Source organism: Nerophis ophidion, linkage group LG14 (genome assembly GCF_033978795.1).
Source record: "Nerophis ophidion isolate RoL-2023_Sa linkage group LG14, RoL_Noph_v1.0, whole genome shotgun sequence".
In the NCBI taxonomy this organism is placed as follows: domain Eukaryota; kingdom Metazoa; phylum Chordata; class Actinopteri; order Syngnathiformes; family Syngnathidae; genus Nerophis; species Nerophis ophidion.
The window spans coordinates 12,891,097-12,907,968 of NC_084624.1; the positions used below are offsets into that span (position 1 = coordinate 12,891,097).

General features: G+C 41.0%; 1 protein-coding gene across 4 annotated transcripts in view; it reads right to left on the reverse strand.

The window, feature by feature from the left end:
* The window catches only part of LOC133568136 (DBIRD complex subunit ZNF326-like), a 33,339-nt gene extending 16,751 nt beyond the window's left edge, over positions 1-16,588 (reverse strand). For 2 of the 4 annotated variants that reach the window (XR_009809536.1, XM_061919870.1), the window contains exons 1-7: positions 16,369-16,587; positions 16,043-16,113; positions 13,628-13,712; positions 10,614-10,962; positions 6,284-6,356; positions 2,915-2,981; positions 2,651-2,798 (exon numbers count right to left, since the gene is read on the reverse strand). Coding sequence is in view for 3 of the 4 variants with exons in the window: in XM_061919870.1 (XP_061775854.1) it covers positions 2,651-2,798; positions 2,915-2,981; positions 6,284-6,356; positions 10,614-10,962; positions 13,628-13,712; positions 16,043-16,113; positions 16,369-16,481 (906 nt within the window). In the remaining variant the exon portion in view is untranslated. Of the gene's footprint in view, positions 1-2,650; positions 2,799-2,914; positions 2,982-6,283; positions 6,357-10,613; positions 10,963-13,627; positions 13,713-16,042; positions 16,114-16,368 lie in introns of all 4 variants that reach the window. The other 2 variants (XM_061919872.1, XM_061919871.1) reach the window with 2 other exon arrangements.
* Between the last annotated feature and the right edge of the window lie 284 nt (positions 16,589-16,872).

The following is a 16,872-nucleotide window of genomic DNA, read 5'->3' on the forward strand; positions in this document are numbered from 1 at the left end:
TTCAGTTATTAACATTCATTCACTTTCTTCTTTCCTTCATGGATGTAAACATTACCGCTGCTGGTAGTTTTTTCTATGTTTTTATTGAATAAGTTGTAGGTGTATTTATTTCAGTACAAAACTATAAAAAGTGTTTTGCTTGGGTCATGAAATGATGATAATGGTGTGCCAGGGCATACATACATTTTATATTTAACGCTTAAATCTCTGGCGTCTACATCAACTTCAGATCTGTTCCTCATTTCAAAATGTTTTATTATTTTTTTTATGTTATTTTATTGTTTGTTTGTTTTCCTTCCTTTTTTGTCAAACAAAACAATGTTTTTAATGGCAAAACACACAAAATATGCTAAATCTTCTACCAAAAATATTTTTCAAAGTGGAATATTTGATATGACGTAATCGGAGCCTTGGATAGGTCAATAATTCATCCATCCATCCATTTACTACCGCTTGTCCCTCTCTAATGCGGCAAAAGCGCTGCTACAAAAAGTAGCAGCACTGCTAATTTGTAGCATCATTGGAAAAGTCACCCGCTAGAGAATGAAGAGTGCTTGAAACTGCATGTCAACATCTCCGTTCGGTGCCATACCAACATTTCCAGATCAACACCGTATGAAAAAAAATCAACGGAAGGAGATAACGTCCGCAGGAACCTACCACAGAACGAAGGACATACACAATTTGATTTCCTATTATGCAGCTCATTTTTATTTGACAGTTATTGAAATATCTTGTGTGACATCATGCACAAAAGTGCACTTTATTTGTTTTAAACTATTGTAGTGGCGTTCTGTACAAAAAGTGCACTTTAATTTACTGTTGTTTTGATATGTCATCTTAGTGACATCATGCACAAAAGTGCACTCAGCTTGTTTTAAAATGTCTGACAATCTTGCAATTTTCTGTTTTGGAGATGATATGAATGTTTGTGCCACTGCTTAATAACTGTTTAATAAATACACTTTTGCTAAATTGACTTAGTTCTGATTTCCCTGTCTTCATGAAAGAAGAATGTTTTAATGCAGACACATAGAATCATCGCAAGATATATCGTGACATGGCCCAAACATATTGAGATATTAATAAAAAGCCCTATCGCCCAGCCCTAATTCATAATTATTACAAATCCCACATTATTTATATTTATGTACATTCTTTTACTCAACAAAACGGCTGTAAAATTCCACTACATTTTTCGTGGTGGTCTGTTGTAATATTTTTAGCATTTTATCAGTCATATTGTGAGTGTTTGTATTGTGATGACAATCGTCAGTCAGTCTGTCCTCGTATACACAGTGACTGACTGATAATTGTGTGACAAAATTTACTAGTCTTATATTTTCAGTTCTGATCTTTAAAAGCCTACTGAAATGAGATTTTCTTATTCAAACGGGGATAGCAGGTCCATTCTATGTGTCATACTTGATCATTTCGCGATATTGCCATATTTTTGAAAGGATTTAGTAGAGAACATCGACGATAAAGTTCGCAACATTTGGTGCTGATAAAAAAGCCTTGCCTTTACCGGAAGTCGCAGATGATGACGTCACAAGGGTGAGGGCTCCTCACGTCCTCACATTGTTTATAATGGGAGCCTCCAGCAGCAAGAGCTATTCGGACCAAGAAAACAACAATTTCCCCATTAATTTGAGCGAGGGTGAAAGATTCGTGGATGAGGATAGTGATAGCTAAGGATTAGAAAAAAAAAAAGGCGATTGCATTGGAACTGATTCAGATGTTTTTAGACACATTTACTAGGATAATTCTGGGAAATCCCTTATCCATCTATTGTGTTGCTAGTGTTTTAGTGAGATTAAATAGAACCCGGTAGTCGGAGGGGTGTGTCCACGGGTGTCTTGACGCCAGTCTCTGAGGGAAGTCGACGGCAGCTGCATGGACGGCGCAAGCTCAGCTGATCTCCGGTAAGAGGCGACTTTTTACCACAATTTTCTCACCGAAACTTTCCGGTTGACAAGTGGTCGGGAACCATGTTCGCTTGACCGCTCTGATCCATAATAAAGCTTCACCTCCGGGAATTTTAAACAAGGAATAACCGTGTGTTTGTGTGGCTAAAGGCTAAAGCTTCCCAACTCCATCTTTCTACTTGGACTTCTCCAATATTACTGAACAAATTGCAAAATATTCAGCAACACAGACGTCCAGAATACTGTGTAATTATGCGATTAAAGCAGACTACTTATAGCTTGGATCGGGCTGGAAAAAAATGTCCGCTACAACCGGTGACGTCAAACGCACAAGTCAGCATTCCGTGACGTTTTCAACAGGATACTTCGCGGGAAATTTAAAATTGCAATTTAGTAAACTAAAAAGGCCGTATTGGCATGTGTTGCAATGTTAATATTTCATCATTGATATATAAACTATCAGACTGCGTGGTCGGTAGTAGTGGGTTTCAGTAGGCCTTTAACACGACACTGTGAGTCTAAAATAATTACCGAGGTCCATTAGAGGCGGAATAGAGCGACCTCATTGTTAGCTGACTTTTTGCCAACATTCACTTACTAGTTAGAATGCATAAAAAAAGAAAAACAATGTATTCTTGTTTTACATAAGGATTGTGAATGATAGGCAACATTCCAAGAGAAGTCAGACTGACTTTGTCTCCTAAAGGGAGGGACTGGTTTACCTGCAGGAAGGCCATGATGATGTCATCATAATGATTATGCAGCTGGATGTGTGCCATCAGGTCCCAGTGAAGTTTGCTCTCCAAGTGCTCCTCCAGCTCCTGCCCGTTGCTCACTTGAATGTCGCACAGGTCGCAGTTGATGGTTATCCTTTAAGACACAATTTCATCACATTTTTGATTATTAGGATTTTTCCTTCAAATCCTGTTGCTTTTTTTCCCACTTTCACAAGTCATTTGGAGAGGTATCATCGGAGTGGAACTCACTGATCCATTTGTACGGACTTGGTCTTGGACCTTTTCATACTACTTGAAGGTGCGCAGTCTTCCTCTTCTATGAAGGACACACAAAGCAAACACTTGTGATGACGATTGGAGACACACATGAGACAAAAATTAGAACCAGGGACGTTCCAAACAGGGTTGCTAATTATGATCGCTATAATCGGAGCAGGAATTTCACGCGAGCCAAGGCTCTAATTGCCCCTCGAAAAATGATATGGACCACTTCTCCTCTCATCTCAGGGTTTCCTGCAGCTCTTAAAAGCCTACTGAAACCCACTACTACTGACCACGCAGTCTGATAGTTTATATATCAATGATGAAATATTAACATTGCAACACATGCCAATACGGCATTTTTAGTTTACTAAATTACAATTTTTTGATGATTCCTTGTTTAAAATTCCCGGGGGTGAAACTTTACTATGGATCAGAGCAGTCAACTACATGTCTACCGGCAGTTTTCTGTGAGATAATTGTGGTAAAAAGTCCTCTTTCACCGGAGATCAGCTGACCATGCAGCTGCCGTCGACTTCCCTCAGAGACTGACGTCAAGACACCCGTTAGAGATGCGCGGATAGGCAAATATATCATCCGCAACCGCATCACCAAAGTCGTCATCCACCCGCCGTCCACCCGAACCAACATTTTATCAGAACCGCAATCGCCAGCCACCCGCCCGTTGAAATACACCAGAGGTCGGCTACCTTTACCACTCAAAGAGCTATTCAAACCCATTTCACAGAGTACGTTCTCGCGAATATCCGAAGGTGTTCATCCTGATGACAAGAATATGGGCGTGCTGTGAAGCCATTGCCTTAGACACCTTCAACAACATCCATCCATCCATCCATTTTCTACCGCTTATTCCCTTTTGGGGTCGCGGGGGGCGCTGGTGCCTATCTCAGCTACAATCGGGCGGAAGGCGGGGTACACCCTGGACAAGTCGCCACCTCAACCTTCAACAACATGTATGTACAAGCCAATTGTTAGTCCGGCAACATGTTGTACGCAACTTCCGCAATCACACGTACAAGATTGAAAGGCATACTGGGTGATACAGAGTACACTGATGGTTGTGATATAAACAATTTTAACGCTCTTAGTAATATGCGCCACGCTGTGAAGCCACACCAAACAAGATTAACAAACACATTTCGGGAGAACATCCTCACAGTAACACAACATAAACACAACACAACAAATACCCAGAATCATTTGCATCCGTGACCCTTCCTGAATATATTTTAAACCCCCCGCGCCCCCAACCCCGCCCACCTTACCGACGCACCCTGCTGCTAGCGGGGTGTATAAAATAGTCAGGATGTGTCATGGATGCAAATTATTCTGGGTATTTGTTGTGTTGCGTTTATGTTGTGTTACTGGGAGGACGTTCTCCCGAAATGTGTTTGTCAATCTTGTTTGGTGTGGCTTCACAGCGTGGCGCATATTATTAAGAGCGTTAAAATTGTTTATATCACAACCATTAGTGTACTCTGTGTCACCCAGTATGCCTTGCAGTCGTGTGCGTGTGTCTGCGGAAGCCACACACATGTTGCTGGACTGACAAGCAGATTGTACATGTTGTAGAAGACGTCAAAACCAATGTCTTCATAGCACGCCTTAATACTTATTTACTGGGTGACTGACGGCAGTCATTCTAGAGAATATTTGCGTCTCCTGTTGCCTCCTTCGCTTTGTGACACGAGTCCTAAATGGCTCTTTGAATGGTAAAGGATACCGATCCCTGAACCATGTATATCAAATATTTCCGAATGGTTCAACCGCCACCCACCCGAATCTAATTAAAATCTATTTTTTCGTCATGTCACCCGCCCGACCTGCGGTCTCATCCGCGGACTCCGCGGATGAGACCGCAAACCGCGCATCTCTAACACCCGTGGACACACACCTCCGACTATCAGGTACTATTTAATCTCATTAAAACACTAGCAAAACAAAAGAAAGATAAGGGATTTCCCAGAATCATCCTAGTAAATGTGTCTAAAACATCTGAATCCGTCCCAATGCAATCACCTTTTTTTTTTATACTTTTTTTTTCTCTTTTCTAGTCCTTCGCTATCAATTTGCTGCTGGAGGCTCCCATTATAAACAATGTGAGGATGTGAGGAGCCATCAACGGGTGACGTCATCGTCTGCTACTTCCGGTAAAGGCAAGGCTTTTTTAATAGCGACCAAAAATTGCGAACTTTATAGTCGATGTTCTCTACTAAATCCTGACCAGATGCCCCGAACCTCCTCATCTGGCTCCTCTCGATGTGGAGGAGCAGCGGCTTTGCTCTGAGTTTCTCCCGGATGGCAGAGCTTCTCACCCTATCTCTAAGGGAGAGCCCCCCCACCCGGCGGAGGAAACTCATTTCGGCCGCTTGTACCCGTGATCTTGTCCTTTCGGTCATAACCCAAAGCTCATGGCCATAGGTGAGGATGGGAACGTAGATCGACCGGTAAATTGAGAGCTTTGCCTTTTGGCTCAGATCCTTCTTTACCACTGGGCCCCAACTCATCTAAGATGGACTGATGGAAAGTCTTAAAATGGTATGTGGACTGATGAGTCCACATTTCAAATTGTTCTTTGAAAACTGTGGACGTTGTGTCCTCCGGAACAAAGAGGAAAAGAACCATTCGGATTGTTCTCGGCGCAAAGTTCAAAAGCCAGCATCTGTGATGGTATGGGGGTGTATTAGAGCCCAAGGCATGAGTAACTTACACATTTGTGAAGGCAAAATTAATGCTGAAAGGTACATTCAGGTTTTGGAGCAACATAAGTTGCCATCAAAGCAACGTTATCATGGACGCCCCTGCTTATTTCAGCAAGACAATGCCAAGCCACGTGTTACAACAGCGTGGCTTCATACCAAAAGAGTGTGGGAACTAGGCTGGCCTGCCTGTAGTCCAGACCTGTCTCCCATTGAAAATGTGTGGTGCATTATGAAGCTTAAAATACCACAATGAAGACCCCTGACTATTGAACAACTTAAGCTGTACATCAAGCAAGAATGGGGAAGAATTCCACCTGAAAAGCTTAAAAATGTGGTCAGTTATTGTATTTGCAGTCTATTCAATTGAATATAAGTTGAAAAGGATTTGCAAATCATTGTATTCTGTTTTTATTTACAAATTACACAACGTGCCAAATTCACTGGTTTTGAGTTTTGTGCTTCAAATGCAGAAACTGCCATTTTGGGGGAATTTCTACAAAAACAACAACAGCCTACGGGCAATTTTGGGGGGAAGATTTGCTCTCATAGACACCAAAGTTAAGGGAGTTCAGGTGACAATCTGTCCATCTTGTTCTTGTGTAAACATCAAACTGAAAATAATAAGTTTTTTTACCTTCTTCGACAGGCGCCACCATTGGATGGTCTGGCTGCAACCTGGGTGAGGACAGTCTAACACGTGAGACGATCTGCAGAGGAGAAGAGGCAGTAATTGGTTCAAAGCACACTGGAACCTCCATTTATGAACCACCTCTGTTTGCCAACTTTTAGAACGTGCCAAATATGCCTGTTTGCAAAAGCTACATTCATTTATGTATGTATGTATATATATATATATATATATATATATGTATATATATATATATATACATACACAGACATACATTTATATATATGTATACATACATACACATATACATATATATATACATAATACATACATACATACATATATATATACACATAAATAAATACATGTATACATATATATATATACATGCATACACACACACACACACACACACACACATATATATATACACACATACACACACACACATATATATATACACACATACGCATATATACATATGTATATACACATACAGTGGGGCAAAATAGTATTTAGTCAGCCACCGATTGTGCAAGTTCTCCCACTTCAAAATGATGACGGAGGTCTGTAATTTTCATCATAGGTACACTTCAACTGTGAGAGACGGAATGTGAATGTGGAAAATAAGTATCTGGTCAACCATTCAAAGCTCTCACAGATGGAAGGAGTTTTTGGCTCAAAATCTCATGATACATGGCCCCATTCATTCTTTCCTTAACACGGATCAATCGTCCTGTCCCCTTAGCAGCAAAACAGTCCCAAAGCATGATGTTTCCATCCCCATGCTTCACAGTAAGTATGGTGTTCTTGGGATGCAACTCAGTATTCTTCTTCCTCCAAACACCACAAGTTGAGTTTATACCAAAAAGTTCTATTTTGGTTTCATCTGACCACATGACATTCTCCCAATCCTCTGCTGTATCATCCATGTATCCATTTTGGTATAAACTCAACTCGTCGTGTTTGGAGGAAGAAGAATACTGAGTTGCATCCCAAGAACACCAGACCTACTGTGAAGCATGGGGGCGGAAACATCATGCTTTGGGGCTGTTTTTCTGCTAAGGGGACAGGACGATTGATCCGTGTTAAGGAAAGAATGAATGGGGCCATGTATCGTGAGATTTTGAGCCAAAACCTCCTTCCATCAGTGACAGCTTTGAATGGTTGACCAAATACTTATTTTCCACCATAATTTACAAATAAATTCTTTAAAATTCCTACAATGTGATTTTTTTTTTCACATTCTGTCTCTCACAGTTGAAGTGTACCTATGATGAAAATTACAGACCTCTGTCATCATTTTAAGTGGGAGAACTTGCACAATCGGTGGCTGACTAAATACTTGTTTACCCCACTGTATATACATATACATTTATATATAAACATACACATATTTTTTTCCCACGATGGCGCTGCTGTAGTGGCTGCTGTTGGCAGGAGCTCTGTGCTCTTGTGTCATCCTTTTGTGTTTCCCTCTTGTTTTCATGTGTTATTATATTTTTTTTGCCTTTTGGTCCGGGACCCTTTGGGACTGTGTGACAAGGGGTGGCACTTTTGTGACCTCTGCGGTGCTTTTTTTGTGGACTTCTGGATCTGCCTCCCGGGAGCCTTTTGGCCATGGAGACCAGCTACTGGCTGTCTGCCACACCGGAGTCGGTTTGGAGGGACTGGAGGAGATGCGGATGAGGGGGACAGGGCTGCGGAGCTAGCACTGAGCGCTGGGACGGAGAGGCTTCGCGGTGTCTTGGCTGGGTGAGCAGGTGTCGGACACCTCAGTCACCTTGGACGTATCCTCGCTCATCCATGTGGACTGGACACTGGCTGAGAGTCGAGTCGGCTGTCTTAGTTGCTTTGTTGGGTCTGCTTCTGTCTCTGGCCATGCTCCCTCCACCCCAGCGGACGATGGCATGGAACACCGCAGAGGCCACCACAGTGGACATGTTTGTTTTACTTTTTATTCATAGCTGTATGTAGAAGTGTCTGCTTGTATCTGCTGCTTTAATGTCCTCTGTGTTCTTTGATGTTTGATGTTTCCCTCTTACACACATGTAAGAGGGATGTGTACTATGGCTATGAGTTGTTTTTTTCCCTTGGCCTAAGTCTGCACCCCCTCTCCAGGGCCCAGGCAAAGACCGATTTTTTAAATTTTATTTTAATCTTTTATTTTTTTTTCTCCCATTCCCCCTCCCTTGTTTACCTGTATGTCATCTTTTTTGTAAGGGGCGCTGGAAGCCCAAAAAAAGTCTGCGGGCTATAGAGCTTTTTCCGTTCGGGCTCCAGTACTCTGGAATGCCCTCCCAGTAACAGTTCGAGATGCTACCTCAGTAGAAGCATTTAAGTCTCACCTTAAAACTCATCTGTATACTCTAGCCTTTAAATAGACCTCCTTTTCAGACCAGTTGATCTGCCGCTTCTTTTCTTTCTCCTATGTCCCCCCCTCCCTTGTGGAGGGGGTCCGGTCCGATGACCATGGATGAAGTACTGGCTGTCCAGAGTCGAGACCCAGGATGGACCGCTCGTCGGGACCCAGGATGGACCGCTCTCCTGTGTATCGGTTGGGGACATCTCTACGCTGCTGATCCGCCTCCGCTTGAGATGGTTTCCTGTGGACGGGACTCTCGCTGCTGTCTTGGATCCGCTTGAACTGAACTCTCGCGGCTGTGTTGGAGCCACTATGGATTGAACTTTCACAGTATCATGTTAGACCCGCTCGACATCCATTGCTTTCGGTCCCCACATCTGAGGTCCTCTCCAAGGTTTCTCAGTCAGCATTGTCACTGGCGTCCCACTGGATGTAAATTCTCCCTGCCCACTGGGTGTGAGTTTTCCTTGCCCTTTTGTGGGTTCTTCCGAGGATGTTGTAGTCGTAATGATTTGTGCAGTCCTTTGAGACATTTGTGATTTGGGGCTATATAAATAAACATTGATTGATTGATTGAAGTTGGCAGACCCGTCAGCGATCCTGTTCTGTCTCCCTGTATTGTTTGTCTGATCTTGAATGGGATTGTGCTGAAAAATTTATTTTTCCTGAAGGAACTCTCCTGACGGAATAAATAAACTACTATCCAAATCCAAATATATACATACATGCATATATATATATATACATACATATACATACACACACACATATATAAATAAAATTACTTCACATGCGGTCAACTTTCACCCCCTGGACAAATTGTTTTGGACCACTTGTGAAAACACACCCCTGGTGTAAAGTGTAAAAGCTGATAAATCGTGGAAAACTTAATTGATCTGCATCGTGGACGGCGACATGGCTTGGTGGGTAGAGCAGCCCTGCCAGAAACTTGAGGGTTGCAGGTTCGCTCCCCTCCTTGGGTGGGACACTTCACCCTTCCCCCCAGTGCCGCTCACACTGGTGAATGAATGATGGGTATTGGTCGGAGGAGCCGTCGGCGCAAACTGGCCGTCAGTCTACCCTGGAGGCAGCACTCCCGTCCAAAGGCAAAACCCAGTAACTCAATTTTGGTCAAAACTGCGCTGATAATAATTTTGGAGTTCCTAGGTGATATGCTTTACATTAGTGTATGCGATATTGTAATTTGTTCCGTAAGTAAGCTGTTACGCGCATGGCAGGACCTAGCAACTACCACATAACCGCGTAGATACAACAGAAAAACCTAGTATCTCAAGGGACCAATCAGAGCTTCTTTCTCAGTCGCCTTATTGTCTTTAATGAGACATTTGCACGAATGGGGGCCGACGGTCAACCTGATTATGTGATATTATGGCACGAGGGGATATTTGGAAGATTGGCCCGGGACGTTGCAAGCACCTTCATTAAATGTATTGTTCTTGATTCTTCCCCTTGCATACTCTTTTGGGCAGATAACTGTGGAGGTCAAAATAAAAACTGGACGCTGTACACGGCTCTTTGCCCAAATGTGCAAACGCAGAATGGGGCCCACCCGAGATTGTGATAAAATATCTGGAGAAAGGGCACACGTTCATGAGAGCAGATTCAATCCATGGCTCGATCGGCAAGAAAATGAAAGCTCAAGAAAACATCTATACGTTTGATGACTTTGTAGATCTTGGTAAGACAGCATCAAGATAGATTGGTTTTCCTTTGTTTTCTCAAAATCAGCTAGAAGTGAGTTAATAGGTTTTGCCTTTGGACGGGAGAGCTGTGGCTACAAATGTAGCTTACCATCACCAGGTGGGAATGTGAGTGAATGAATGATGGGTTTTCACTTCTCTGTGAAGTGCATTGAGTGTCTCAAAAAGGGCTATATAAATCTAATCCATTAGTTTTACCGTGTTGTCTTATCATGCTCAAACAGAACCATTTTTGACACCGATGACATACCGTGCTTCTCTGCTCTGGCCATGACATCCTTTCATCTCCATAGCGTGCAGGCAATTCCAGACCCGACGAGTTGTCGCCGAGCCTGAGAGCTCTGCTGATGGATCCATACGCTGGTGGCTCCAATGATTCTTTGTCCGGGAAGTAGGACCGCCATTTGGGCAGACCGTCAACAGGACTGCCCTCGCCGTGTAGGTCAAGGGGCCGCCTTAACTCCCATGGGGCAGCGTCACGGCAGGTCCTGCCCGGGGACAAGCGTTGGTGTTGCTCCAGGCTGTCAGCCTGTGCAAGTTGGAAGCTGTCATTGACCGATTCATACGTCTCCTGGTCAAAGGGGTCATACAGTTCACCCCTGCAGGTGACAGAGGAAGGATGACTGTTAAGTGTCATTTTCTCTCAAAACTGTGCTGTGGGCTGGAACAATGCAGTAAAACACTTTTATTAGACAGTCATCAACCTTTTTGAAACCAAGAGCTACTTCTTGGGTTCTGATTAATGCGAAGGGCTACCAGTTTGATACAGACTTCAAATAAATTGCCAGAAATAGCCAATTTGCTCAATTTACCTATAACTCTATGTTATTATTAATAATATTTATCTTTGTGGAAACACTGATCATCTTAATGATTTCTCACAATAAATATATACAGAAACAGATAAATATCCCCAAAAAATAATTGGTATTTCTGTCTGTCATTACGTCGTACATTTTTTTTCCTTCTACGGAAGGGTTTTTGTAAGGAATAAATGATGAAAAAAACACTTAATTGAACAGTTTAAAATAGGTGAAAACACCAAAAAAAGAAAATTAAATTTTGAAAAAAATTCAAAATTCAATTGAAAAAAGAAGAGAAAAACTGGCTAATTTGAACCTTTTTGAAAAAATTAAAAAAATAATTTATGGAACATCATTAGTAATTTTTCCTGATTAGGATTATTTTTAGAATTTTGATAACATGTTTTAAATAGGTTAAAATCCAATCTGCACTTAGTTAGAATATATAACAAATTGGACCAAGCTATATTTCTAACAAAGACAGATCATTATTTCTTCTATATTTTCCAGAACAAACATTTTTAAAATTCAAAAGACTTTTAAATAAGATTTAAATTTGCTTCTACAGATTTTCTAGATTCGCCAGAATAATTTTTTTGAATTTTAATTATAAGTTTGAAGAAATATTTCACAAATATTATTCGGCGAAAAAACAGCAGCTAAAATGAAGAATTAAATTGAAATGTATTTATTATTCTTTACAATAAAGAATAAAAATCCTAAAACCATTATTAAGGTTGTATTTTTTCTCAAAAATTGTCTTTCTGAAAGTTATAAGAAGCAAAGTAAAAAAATAAATGAATTTATTTAAACAAGTGAAAACCAAGTCTTTAAAATATTTTCTTGGATTTTCAAATTCTATTTCAGTTTTGTCTCTCTTAGAATCAAAAATGTTGAGCAAAGCGAGACCAGCTTGCTAGTAAATAAATACAATTAAAAAAATAGAGGCAGCTCACTGGTAAGTGCTGCTATTTATATTCAGTTATTGGTGGAGCATAATTGTATTTTCAGTTTTTAACATGGCTGTGCAGCACTTTTGAGACTTTTTTGTTGTTTAAATGTGCTATATAAATAAAGTGGATTGGATTGATTGGATTATTTGAGCTATTTCTAGCTCACGTTGGTGAGCCCTGCTATAAAGCATACTGTCCAAAGCCCAGTTAGGACACCAAGGGTTCCAATCTCCCTTGTGGCATCTCTGTTGAGGCTCAACTTGAATTCTAAAAATCACGACTGGGTAGGACTGGGCGATATATCGATATACTCGATACATCGCGGGTTTGTCTCTGTGCGATATAGAAAATGACTATATCGTGATATTGGAGTATACGTTCTCACGCAGTTGCTTTTAGCTGCGGGCATTACACTGCAGGCGTTTCCCACTCTTTCTTGTCTCTCCTTCTCACAGAGACATAAACAAGCGCACTTTCTTACATACGTCACGTGTGCAAAGTCACACGCCCTGCCTGAGCAGAGAGGTAGCTAGAGTGGGGCAAAAAAGTATTTAGTCAGCCACCTATTGTGCAAGTTCTCCCACTTAAAATGATGACAGAGGTCTGTAATTTTCATCATAGGTACACTTCAACTGTGAGAGACAGAATGTGAAAAAAAAAATCCAGGAATTTACAATTTGGGAATTTTAAAGAACTTTATTTGTAAATTATGGTGGAAAATAAGTATTTGGTCAAGCATTCAAAGCTCTCATTGATGGAAGGAGGTTTTGGCTCAAAATCTCACGATACATGGCCCCATTCATTCTTTCCTTAACACGGATCGATCGTCCTGTCCCCTTAGCAGAAAAACTGCGCCAAAGCATGATGTTTCCACCCCCATGCTTCACAGTAGGTATGGCGTTCTTGGGATGCAACTCAACTCCTTCCTCCAAACACGACGAGTTGAGTTTATACCAAAAAGTCGTGTTTTGGTTTCATCTGACCACATGACATTCTCCCAATCCTCTGCTGTATCATCCATGTATCCATTTTGGTATAAACTCAACTCGTGGTGTTTGGAGGAAGAAGAATACTGAGTTGCATCCCAAGAACACCATATCTTCTGTGAAGCATGGGGGTGGAAACATCATGCTTTGGGGCTGTTTTTCTGCTAAGGGGACAGGACGATTGATCCGTGTTAAGGAAAGAATGAATGGGGCCATGTATCGTGAGATTTTGAGCCAAAACCTCCTTCCATCAGTGAGAGCTTTGAATGGTTGACCAAATACTTATTTTCCACCATAATTTATAAATACATTTCTTTAAAATTCCTAAATTCTAAATTCCTGGATTTTTTTTTCACATTCTGTCTCTCACAGTTGAAGTGTACCTATGATGAAAATTACAGACCTCTGTCATCATTTGAAGTGGGAGAACTTGCACAATCGGTGGCTGACTAAATACTTTTTTGCCCCACTGTATATACTCCACATATAGTATGTATTGTATAAATATAAATTTCTACATACCTGCTATGCTCTTGGATATCACCTTCAGGATTTTTACCGCCTGCTGGTGTGAACGAAGACTTCCATTTCTCAACAGAGGCTCGTGCTAACGGAAATAACGAAGAACACGTTATCTTAATTGATTGGACATCAACTTTGTTTTTTCATTCATACTTATCCATTTTTCAGAGATATTAGGATGACAAAATAAGACTTACAAATGCTTTTATTTGGGATTGTGATGCAGCAAGTTGGCTAAATGTGACAAAAACGTATCACAAGCGAAATATTGGCCAGTTTGAATCAGTTATTCTATGGAAAAACCTGAATTTTACAAATAAAGTTATGGGATGTGAGGGGGAATGAAATCGTCAAACTGTAGTAAAAAAAAAGAAGAAAATTGGCACAAAATGCTGCTACACAAGTGCCCAACTTTTTGGGTGAAAATCAAGACTACATTTTCTATAAATGGGAGCATTTCTACACAATATTTTACATTTAGGTTTATTCTCATCCAACAGTCTCTTTGGTTGTCTTCTTGACACTTACATGTACCATGTAATGTACCACACATTTTTTAGTGATTATTTATGAACATCATGTCAAATTATATAACAAAAATCTCAGAAAACATTTCCCATTTGGCAACCCTATCCTGTAGCCACGACTTTGAGCAGCCGCATCAAAGCCAGGGGTCCCCAAACTTTTTGACTCGGGGGCCGCATTGGGTTAGAACAATTTAGCCAGGCTGTATGTGTGTGTGTGTGTGTATATATATATATATATATATATATATATATACAGGGTTTCCCACACATTCATTTATTTGTGGCGGCCCGCCACGAAAGAATTACGGCCGTCACAAAAAAAAAAATATATATATATATATATATATTTTTTTTTTTTCCCGGCTTTTGACTCGCTGGACCGCTCATAAAAGCAATGGGACTCTGTCTGTGAATGGAGCTTGTAGTTACATGTTATATAAATATGTAAATATCATATAAATATGTATATAAATATGTACATAAAGTGTTGTAATTATATTCCAACTCCGCGTTCTTCTTGGTCATCGCCAAGGGTGACGTCATCATCTGCGACTTCCGGTACAGGCAAGGCTTTTTTATTAGCGACCAAAAGTTGCGAACTTTATCGTTGATGTTCTCTACTAAATCCTTTCAGCAAAAATATGGCAATATCGCGAAATGATCAAGTATGACACATAGAATGGACCTGCTATCCCCGTTTAAATAAGAAAATCTCCTTTCAGTAGGCCTTTAAAATGTCTCTGACAATCTTGCACTCTATGTTTTGGAAATGACTTGAATGTTTGTGCCATTGCTTAATAACGGTTTAATAAATACACTTTTGGTCAATTGACTTAGTTGTGATTTCTCTCTCTGCATGAACGCTTAAAATAAGCATATATTAATGCAGTATGAAGAAGAATGTTTTAATGTAGACACATAGAATCATCAAGTGTTCATTCAAGGCCAAGGCAAAATATCGTAATACATATCGTATATCGGGATATGGCCTAAAAATATTGCGATGTTAAAAAAAGGCAATATCGCCCAGCCCTAGTTGAAAATGATTTGCAAATCATTGTATTGCGTTTATATTTACATCTAACACAGTGGTCCTTAACCAGGGTTTAATGGAACCCTCGGGTTCCGCGAGTCGGCCTCAGGGGTTCGGCGGAGCCTCCGCCGCGGAGGTCAAGACACACCCGACTCATTGTGTAAATAAAAACCTCTCCCTATCGCCGTATTATGGTTACCCTCAAACAATGTTCCCTCTAAGATTCCATCTGATTCGCAAGTGTGTAATTTGTTTTTCAAACTTAGTTTGTTCTTTGAACAAAATGATGTTCATGCACGGTTTATTTTGTGCACCAGTAAAAAAAACAACATATAACTTTGTCTTGAATTTGAGAATTTTTTTTTCTTTTTTCACGAAAGAAGGGTACATGAAACTGGTGGGGATCGGTACCTCCAACAAGGTTAAGAACCACTGATCTAACACAATTTCCCAACTCATATGGAAACGGGGTTTGTAATTCACTTGGACAATGCGTCCATCCATCCCCCCCCCTTGTTTACCTGTATCTCATCTTTTTTGTAAGGGGCGCTGGAAGCCGGCAAACCCGTCAGCGATCCTGTTCTGTCTACCTGTAATGTTTGTTTGATTTTGAATGGGATTGTGCTGAAAATTGTAATTTTCCTGAAGGAACTCTCCTGACGGAATAAATAAAGTACTATCTAATCTATCTAATCTAATCTAATTTCCTACCGCTTATTCCCTTTGGGGTCGCTGGTGCCTATCTCAGCTACAATCGGGCGGAAGGCGAAGTACACCCTGGACAAGTCGCTACCTCATCACAGGGCCAACACAGACGGACAGACAACATTCACACTCACGTTGACAAACCGTTACCTGCGTTTCTCCCAGCAGCTGCAATGTGCACCGCGCCTTCTTTCAAGTCCAGGGGCACTCTGTCAAGAAAACTACACATTATAGCCATGAATAAAAAAATAAAATAATAAAAAAATTCTATGACGTCATAATGCGTTAATACATTCCCGGTGGGTGTCGTTTCATCAACAGTTCCAAGCTAGCCTTAGCCGCGAAGCTTACAAACACAAGCAAATTACATCGAAAACGCACTAGTTAGTTAGGAAAAGTGGTATTATTTAAAATATGGTAGAAGAAAAACGTAGGTTAATAGTAGCTGGATAATGGTTCCGACGGTACATTATTACCTGTGAGACTGTTCGTCTTTGCATAGTCCCACTCGACCGAGCTCCGCGGTTCCAGTTTTCAGTCCTACTCGAACGACCTTTGCGGTTCCTCTTTCATGCGCTTGCCGATTCATCTTTAATCAGCCTGGCGCTGCAGCTACAAAACAAGAGAAAATCGAGCTGGCTCGCACGACGGAAGAGGGAAGCCTGGGTCGCAACCACGTGACTACAGCAACTTCCGGTTAAAGCATTCAATATGGCGTCCGTTTGTTTACCTTTTTTCGTGTCGCCTCTCTCCTGTTGAACGTAAGCATAGCTGGTAGACATGTGTCTGGTCTTTTGTCACCAGATGTTGAAATAAAGTTAACTCCTAAAGATTTATGTCGGTAGAGGGTTTTTTTCAGTCCGTGTTTACTTAAATTAGGCTGACCATCAACCTTGAGACCTCCGATTTCGGGCGATGGGGGGCGCGGTTAAGATGGTAAGGGGCGTGGTTAAGAGGGTAGGGGTATATTTACAGCTACA